This window comes from Asparagus officinalis, chromosome 3 (assembly GCF_001876935.1).
Source record: "Asparagus officinalis chromosome 3, Aspof.V1, whole genome shotgun sequence".
Lineage (NCBI taxonomy): Eukaryota > Viridiplantae > Streptophyta > Magnoliopsida > Asparagales > Asparagaceae > Asparagus > Asparagus officinalis.
The window spans coordinates 4,379,174-4,388,762 of NC_033796.1; the positions used below are offsets into that span (position 1 = coordinate 4,379,174).

The 9,589-nt window shown below is 36.2% G+C and overlaps 1 protein-coding gene across 1 annotated transcript; it reads left to right on the plus strand.

The window, feature by feature from the left end:
* Positions 998-6,747, plus strand: LOC109832715 (probable mitochondrial adenine nucleotide transporter BTL3). Its single transcript, XM_020400119.1, has 4 exons — positions 998-1,766; positions 4,424-4,727; positions 5,423-5,890; positions 6,455-6,747. Exons 1-4 carry the CDS (start codon positions 1,357-1,359, stop codon positions 6,521-6,523), a joined length of 1,251 nt encoding a protein of 416 aa, XP_020255708.1. The 5' UTR covers positions 998-1,356; the 3' UTR covers positions 6,524-6,747.

Sequence of the window (9,589 nt, forward strand, 5' to 3'; positions counted from 1 at the left end):
GCGTTAAATTCCCAACAGTATGAGTGGATAAATACCTGGAGGAGTTTAAGGTCCTTTAATTTTTCTTGATGTCTGATTAATCAGGTTGAAGCATGTCCTTGCACAAGTAACATTTGTTAGAGGGCCAGAAAGAATCTTCCCCGTGTGCCCTTCATGGATCTTCCATGTGTGCCCTTCACATTCAAGTTAGTGATAGATTAAGCAACCTTGTAGAATGCAAATCTAGTTTTAGGATTTTGTTTAACATACCTTGGTGTAGTGAGGTTATCTATTTTTTATAGAGAATTCATGGGAGGGCACATTGGTAATTTGTTCGGGTCAGTGCAGTCGGTCGATCATATTGCACTTTACACGTGTCGGCTGTTGGTTGAGTGAGTCACTTTTACATTTAATGTGACAGTGACAGAATGACTAAAGTGCTGGTGTCATCCTAAGAATCATTATGACTTTGGCTCGAGAAGTCATAATGGCTCTAGTCATGCAGTAGATGCGATGGGCGATGACGATGAGTGGCAAAGTATGACGCTGGCAGAGCTGATAGGTCGTCTCATCATTCAAGATATTCCATAATGGAAGTTCGAAGAGACGCCTTTTGTCTCGGACTCAGGTTGCTAGAGAGATCGTCGGTGCTCACACCTGGGTCGGACTTTCAGATTATAGAACTCGACCAACTAATTGTGACATGTGGCCAACTCTCAATAGCTATTTAGACTTGATAATTCTCATGATATAGCAGCCGTTAAAATATTATACTTGTTAGGAGTTGGGTCATTTTTAGCAGAATCGTTCTGGGTTGGAAGGATTTGAGGTAAACCAAGTCCTTATGTGGTAGCTACTCTATCGTCTTCACAATTTTAATCCGAGTAGGACTTATTTGAGTAATTATCATCTGTGTCATTAACGTGTTAAGAGTGATTTCTATTGATTTTAGAGATTATAATGTTTGGGCCAATCTTGGCCGGGCAGGCTAACGTTTGGGCCAATCTCAGCCTTTGGTCCTCGAGGAAACATTCTCGTATCCAGTTGGCAAAACGGCGCACCTAGTGCCTCTCTAGTCAGGCGCACGTTAGCCGTCGCCGGCCGACGACGAAATCCACTGAAAAAAGAAAGGAAAAAAAAAGAAGGAAGCTAAAAAAAAAAAACCCTAGTCATTTACGCCCTTGTAGATTCATCAGCAGCAGCGAAATTGCTTTGTTCGATGGAAGCGAGGAAGATCCTTTATGCTCGCCACCACCATCTCCATCGACAACTTGCTCGAATCAAGACCCCATTCCGTTCCCCCACAAACCCTAACCCTAGATTTACCCTCTCCTAACTCCCCAGCAAACCCTAACCCTAGCATCTAACTCACCCGCGATGAAGGAACTAGAGCTCTGCCTTCGCGGCGATTCGCTGCCATTCGTCGGTGGAGGGCTATTTATTGATCCCACAGTGTCAAATTCCCTGATCTCGTCGGTGTCGTTGTTGAACTCGAACTCGTCGGGCTCGGCGGTGTCTTTTCCGAAACTGAGCTGTGCTTATAAGAAGAGATCGGGGGTTCAGAGAGGTGGGAGGTTCTTGACGGTGAGCTTGTCGGTGAAGGAATCGGAGTCGGAGGGTTTTCTTGAGAAGAACGGGGAGTCGAAAGAGCTCGAGGTTGTCGTGGAGGAGGATGAGAAGGAGAGGAGGAGGAGGAAGGAGGTGTCTAGGGTTCGGGGGGCCGGTGCGGGCGCGATGAACACTACGAAACATCTTTGGGCTGGAGCTGTGGCTGCAATGGTCTCCAGGTACTGAATTCATTGAAATGGTGTGTTTTTAATTGGATCGGTTTGGCGTTTGTAAATCTAGGATATTTTTTTTCTTTTAACTTTTAAACCCAATTTGATACTTACTTCATGCACAACCTAATTAGAACAGTGCAAGTAATTTGCAGATAAATCTCCCTCATCTATACATAACATGAATTGATTCACCCCTCAATATTGACCCACAAGAAACCCCTCAACTAATTTATTAGCTCTTGTTACTCCTCAATTCACAAGGAGAGGGCTATCTGCAATTTATGCTTCTTAAATTATCAATCATAGGGAGAAAAGGTTGTTAAGAGTTTTCAGCTATTTGCCCTTTTGATTTTATAATTTTGCCTCGAGGTTTCTTGAAAGGTTGTGATTTTGTTTGATTGTTTTGATTGATCAATATCTTGGGTAGGAGATCATGCATAAATGTGTAGCAAAAGGGTCAATTTAAACTCAACCGTCGGACTTTCATGAGAACTTGGAGACTTTGTTAAATTGCTTGTATGTTTGGATCCCAGTTTAAATCCTTACTGTGCAATTTAAGTCCGTTGCACTTCTTACGCTTATGAGAAGATTAGCTCTGGATGTTTCCATATCGTAATGTAGACTGTTCACATGTAGGCTGCCATGATTTGGCATCAGTTGTTTCTGTTATCTGATTGATGAACTATCAATTGTTGGCATATATTAATCCGGGAAGGATATGCACTAAAAGATCCAAATTATTTGGCTGATATATCATCCTTTCAAGCCCTCCGTCATGAATGTGCATGTTTTAGGGTTGCTGGAGCTTTATATTTATGTCTTAATTTTTTTATAGCACGTTTTCTAATGAAGTGCTACCGTGGTTGCCTGGCAGTTTTTCAATTGGATGTTTTTGGTCACAAGACTCCAACTTATGTGTTATGGTTGATTTGAAATTGTTCGTTTAGTGTACCTTCTCATAAGGCGGATGAAGTTTCTAAATTGTCTTTATGGGACATCTATCCATTTGTTCTTTACCCTAAGGAAAAATTTCTTTATCACCATCTCAAAAAATTCTCATGCTGCGGCACCACTATCTTGCAGCAGTACAACTCAATTTTTCATGAATAGGATTTTGCCAAAGTTTCATAGATGCGCTTCTTGTATTGGACAGTCTTTTGAAAACTTGATCAATGTTGTAGGCTTGAATCTTGGCATAATGAAGCTTTATATTTTGTATCTGATTCTTATGATTATGATGGTCATCACAGTTATGAAGAAGACCTTGAATTGATAGCAAATAAAACCAAGTAAAAAAAATCTAGGTTGACAAGGTCTAACATGGCATGTTCTACCTATTTCAACTTAAAATGAAATTTTCTTTCCAAGAAGGCGAGATTAAATAACCTGTGTAGATGATGCAGATTGAGTGTTTGAATCACATTTTGGCTTTTAAATATGGTTTCAAAGATCGAACAATGGTGAGTGTGGGTAAGGTAAGAGATGAAGAGAATTTTAGGGCTAGCAAAATTGAACCTTGGATCCAGTGAGAAAGGCAGAAGCCAGAAGGTGAAGTGAGGAGGGTGGAGGAAAAAAGGTGAGAGATGGATCTTCATTTGTGTTTTCTTTTTCAGAGGACCTCATCTATATATAGCAGGACTACGTTTTATTAGAACAAGTTGAGTTAGTACAACTGAGATGTGCAATCCTATATAGCATAGAGACTTCTATGAGAAAACTATTTGCTGTGTTGCACCTAATCACTTCTTGTTGTTATCCCTGTTTTTGTGTACTTAATAATTGAAAACCGCATTGCCCATATTCATACTTTATCATGTCATGACTGAAGTTCCAAATATTATTAAATGTTGTCATTTGTGCATATGGTATATCAGTTAGGAAGTTATACTTAATAAGTACTACATAATCAACCCCTCCTTCGTTTCTTCTCTTGTTATCTAAGCGTACAACGATGTAAAAGATGACATATACCTTGTGTCCTGTTTGTTTAAATTTTGGAACCAGAGTAGATGAATGCTTTTCTGCATTTAGTCTTGGGAAACCAGAGTAGATGAATGCTTTTCTGCACTTAGTCTTGGGAATTGCTTGCGAAAAATTCTTTTATGCCTGGTGCAAACTTGTTGATTTTATTATATCTCCTGCTTATTTATTTATTTATTATAATGATTTTTTGCGTGAGTGAGTAAACATTGTTTTGATCTTTTAACATATATGTAGGACTGTAACCATTATTCCTAATGCCAATTGTACTAAAAAAGGAGATGCATATAAAATTCCCTTTTATATCAAATCCTCATTTGGCCAATAGTTAGGTAACCAATCAATCACTTTACTGTACTGAGTAGCTTGTTGTTGTTAGCTGGATAATTAAAAGGTTTAACTATAGTTGCTTGCAGTCCCATGCTTTTGATGCTGGGTAATTGCCCCCTTTAGTTTTTCTTTGCTCTGTGTTTGCTAATTATTCCTTGTAGTGCTTGCTATATATAGTATTTTTTGTTCTATATCTCAGTTGGCAGACAATGTTATCGTGTACACTTACCTTTCAATGGCTACTTTAATTATGATTTTAATATATTTTCCTTCAATTTTTCATTAAAAGTGCTAAGAATTAATTTATTTTGCTTCATATTGTACTTCTCCTGAAATACTGTTATTCATATTAGAACTTTTGTTGCTCCTCTTGAGAGATTAAAGTTGGAATACATAGTGCGTGGTGAACAACTGAATCTCTTTGAGCTCATCAAGAAAATTGCTACAACACAAGGCGTAAGAGGCTTTTGGAAGGGGAATTTTGTCAACATTCTTCGCACTGCTCCCTTTAAAGCAATAAACTTTTATGCTTATGATACATATCGAAAGCAGCTCCTTAAATTGTCTGGTAATGATGAAACAACAAACTTCGAACGGTTTGTTGCAGGTGCTGCTGCTGGCATTACTGCTACTATACTCTGTATACCTATGGACACGGTATGTACCATCTGGTTCCCTTTGTGTGATTATTTTCATGATCCTGTTTAATCTAATATGATTTTCATAGATTATCCTGCTAAATGATAGAGTAACTTTTATCCTGCTAGATTAAATTATCTTTTTGTCTTTCAAGTGTCCTAAGCAAATAGGTTTATCATGAGATAAAATTAACAGAGCAATTTCACAGGTATTGTTGTAAGGCAGATCTGTCTGTTCTGACCTTGAAAATGTCTATGAATTTTTTTGGGTAAGCATTTACTAGGACGTTCTGAAGTTAAACCTATCCATGCCTCTAGTTTCTTTGTGCATCAAAGATGAATGGAAGTCCCTCTGCATCAAAAGATGAATGGAAGTCCCTATGCAAATCTTGACCTATGTCTCTGTAAGCTCATTGCTTTTCTTGACGAATTTGAAAGCTTTCTCCTTGGCTGCATGAGCTTAAACATTCAGAATAGGGAGGTCTTTCTACCAAAAGAACTAAAGGGCAATCACAAATCACCAATATTTTTCAATAACGCCAATCCCAAAAACTGGTCGAGTTTTGTTTGTTAATTTTTTCATTTAAGTGAACAAGAACCACGCATAAATGCCGACGATGCATGTATATCGATAAGTTTCTGCTGCTATTTTGCTCGTTAAACTGTTCTCTTTCCTAATAATTTCCTTTCCATACATAAACTCAATATTTTCAGATAAGGACGAAGATGGTAGCGCCAGGAGGTGAAGCCTTAGGTGGTGTAATTGGTGCTTTCCATCACATGGTGCAGACAGAAGGATTTTTTTCTCTTTACAAGGGATTACTGCCCTCCATCATTAGCATGGCGCCCTCAGGTGCTGTATTTTACGGAGTTTATGATATATTAAAGGCGGCTTATCTACATTCACCAGCGGGAAGGAAGAGGATTTCTGAAATGAACCAGCAGGATCACGAGTTGAATGCCTTTGATCAGCTGGAGTTGGGTCCCATGAGGACCTTGTTGTATGGAGCAATCGCTGGTGCTTGTGCGGAGGCTGCCACATATCCATTTGAAGTAATTAGGAGGCAGTTGCAGATGCAAGTTCAAGCAACAAAAATGAGTGCGTTTGCAACTTGTATGAAGATAGTCGAACAAGGTGGTGTCCCTGCACTTTATGCCGGTTTGATTCCCAGCCTATTGCAGGTAATGATGTAAATGTTATTTAGTTTGTTTCTTGAACTAATGAGTGCCTTATAACTCTTAAACCCTCTGAGGTCTATTAGTCGGAAAGAAGATTCTCTTTATCTGAGGGTAAAGAGAGTTGAAAATTATAATTTTTTTTGGGGGGGGGGGGGGTCTATCTGCAACAGTAGAGCTACAAGGGGTCTACCCGCAACTGAACCCTATAATGCACCATAGCATAGAAGAGAGGCTGCATGGGGAATGTTTCTCTGATGTGTTATGGTTTAACAATGTATCATAATCCCAAGATCATGCCCAAAAGAGCATGGCCATCTAAGGAGCGAGAAGGGAGCATTGTCTAGATTTATAGGCTAATCATCCTTTGGACTACTGAAATTTCAATACCATCAGCATCGCTTCAGATTGGGATCTCCCCTGAATTAGTTTTTCATCACTAAATGACAAAAACATTGATTCTTTCCCATCGATAACCCTTCTGATTTTTATCCAGAGCTTAGTTCTTAGATAAGCTACAGTCTTACAATAATTTGAGCTATTATTAATTTCTTTTCTTTTCTTTTTCAGGTTTTACCCTCTGCTGCAATCAGCTATTTTGTATACGAGTGTATGAAGATTATCCTGGAAGTAGAATGAGCACATATAAACCAACCATTTTGCCTTTCTCCCACAAAGTTGCTGAAGGGCTTGGAACAGGCTGCACTCGGGCTTCTCTAACAAACACAAATTTTATGTCAGTGGACAATTATCATTTTTCAACGGATTGATACCGTATCCTTCTCTTTTTCTGTTAATCTCAATCTACAGCAGCTCTTGGTCTTAAAATAATGAAATTCCCTTTGCTTCAGTGTTGCTTGATATTGCTGTAGTGCTTGTTCAGTAACGTGCTTTTCTGTGCACTCCAAGTATTTATGCAGTAGTTTTGCCTCGATTTTTTTAACTAATATATATATATATATATATATATATATATATATATATATAAAAAGCAACTTGGTAGTGATGTGGCCTTATCTTGCCCCTACATCACACCTCGAAGATAGAGCCTCAACCATCCTTCACCAACTCCAATGTAGATGTAGGAACAAAATTAAGCCACATCACTACCAAGTTGCTTGGAGCAACTTGGTACCAAGTTTCTCCATTTCTCTCATATATATATATATTTGGTTCAGATATCTTAATAGTTAAATCCTTAAACTTTGAATCTGTGTATGAACATAACCATAGAAGTCGGGAACGTGGGATGTTATACCGAATCACGATCCGAGTTTAATCATCTAGAATTCACGGTAGAACGCTGTCCGATTCATCGACTTTAGCGATCCGATTTAGTTAAAATTTTAACAAATGATAGCTCTTTTTAAATAGAATAGTTAAAAAATAATGTGAAAAATTAAGCAAATAAAGTATGAAGTTTAATTGCAACATAATTCTCAAGGTTCTTTTACCATTACTACTGATATCAACTATATCAAATTTAAGAGCAAATAAAGTATGCATGTGCAACATAATTCTCAATGTTCTTTTACCATTACTGATATCAACCGACAAAATTTTTAATTTTGACTATTGTAAAACATCTGATTTACATTTAAGAATCGAACCTAATAAGTACCACGTTCCTTAGCGTATAATATAAACCTATGAGCATAACTAATATCTAATGACATTTTTATTTGCTCCATATCGAAAATCAAATGATGGATTTCATAAAAACGGTGATGTCACATTCCCATCAGCACAGAGATTCGCTCCCCGTCAATTACCATCTTTAAGAGATTCGCTCTCGTGCGCTCCCCGTCAATTGCCAATTTATTATCATTAATATCTTTCCAAAACAATAAATTTTTGACATGCTAAAATTCATTCATCAGGAATTTTTCTTTGATGATGTTTTATTGATATATACACAATTAGAGATGAGCACATAGATTGATATACGTAGGAGATTTAACATAGTAAGTGTAAAAAAGTTTGATATAGAGATTACCTCATTACCAAATATAGGTATAGGCGCTACCAAGCATAAGAGATACAGAATAATATGAATTATATCATACTATATTTAATATATATCCCGCTATATTAGACAAATCACTTACTTTGTGAGAAGGTATATTATATACTACACTAATTATATATGAAAATATTAGAAATACCGTAATTGTGTTAGGTCATCTANATACATTGATACATACTTTTTTTTAAATAGACATTAAATTTTCAGTTGGAGGTATTTGTCTCCAAATGGCTCAGAGAGAATTCTTGGCTACTACTTTATTGAGTTTGCTCCTTTGCTTGAGTTGTCCATGCCATGCAAGAGCCATACGTGGGATAAAAGAGTATCAGGTATGAAATTTTATATTAATAAAATACGTTGTAAATAATGTTTTTTTAAAATATAGTTTTCAAGTATATCTTTGAAGTGTGATTAAAAAAATGTGTTTATCATTTTCACCAGAATAAAATTAATACCCTGGTTTAGGTGATTACTTCTAATAGGAACCATATTTGAATTAACTAGGTTTTATATATTACCAAGCAAAATTTTGGCACAATTTTTTCTTTTTCATTTCAAAGAATATAATAAATCTAATATGTGATAAATGATTGTGATTGGAGAAGGGATCCGTTCACCACCTATCAATCTAATTACATGATTAGTCTATTTATTAATGTAGCTAATATATTAATTTTCTACTAAACAGAATATATCCATTGCTTATGCAAATAAAAGTTCGGCGCTTGCAAATAGCAACTTTTCCAGCTATTCAAATTTGGGAGTGACGAAAGATGTATCGATGCATGTAAGTTCAGTTTTATATATACAAGTCTTGCAATTGTTTATTTTCTCTTCTTTTGATGATTCAATGTGTACCGTGATGGATATTAATTACTAGGCAAGGCTGTTCATGGGACTATCCACTGTGCTGACTTATTGTAATATTACATTTCTAAGTATAAAACTTTCACATACACTCACCATCTACATAATATTTTTTGTTCCTATGTATGATATCAATGAAAGATCCATATATACATGTTCTCAAAGAGAAATATAAACGTAGAAAAAATTCTACTTGAAGTTTGATTACTATTCTTCAAGCATGTTGTGATAAATGTATACCTTGCTATTTTAACAATATAGAGAAGACATAAAATCTGTGCAGCTTACTTGTATATATGTTTATGCTGTCTGCTAAAACCTTGGTTGCAAGTTTTTGTCATTTCGCAAAATTTTTATCATCACTGCGGTTATTTAATTCCCCCTTCGATTTAAAGATCAATAATTAATAAGCGTTCTTTCTCCTAGAATGTATAGTTCAAATTTCTATATCTAAAAAATTCTTTTCAACAAATTTTTCATTCTTTCTACAATTTGAAAAAAAATTCTTTCTGCCAAAAAAAAAACTATACAGGTGGTGGAAGTTCCCTTTCGTAGATGTCTACCTCTCTATTACATATGTACCAAAAGAGTTGCTCCGATTTCAGCGCGCGACATTTATTTTAGTTTTCTTTTTCAAACTTCACCGATAATTACAAAGCCACCATGCTTAATTCGTTTTGCATATTCCAAATAAATATTACATGCATATTTATTTTCGTTAATTTATTTAGTTTCTAATAAAAAAACGGTTTTTCTATAGAGTGTCCATGAGCACTCTATAAGAAAGGAGAGAGATAGAGATAAATGAATTA

Coding starts and splice junctions, on each gene's coding strand:
- LOC109832715 (XM_020400119.1), top strand. CDS start 1,357: ATGAAGGAACTAGAGCTCTGCCTTCGCGGCGATTCGCTGCCATTCGTC. Junction 1,767..4,423: donor GTGGCTGCAATGGTCTCCAG/GTACTGAATTCA, acceptor TATTCATATTAG/AACTTTTGTTGCTCCTCTTG. Junction 4,728..5,422: donor TCTGTATACCTATGGACACG/GTATGTACCATC, acceptor CAATATTTTCAG/ATAAGGACGAAGATGGTAGC.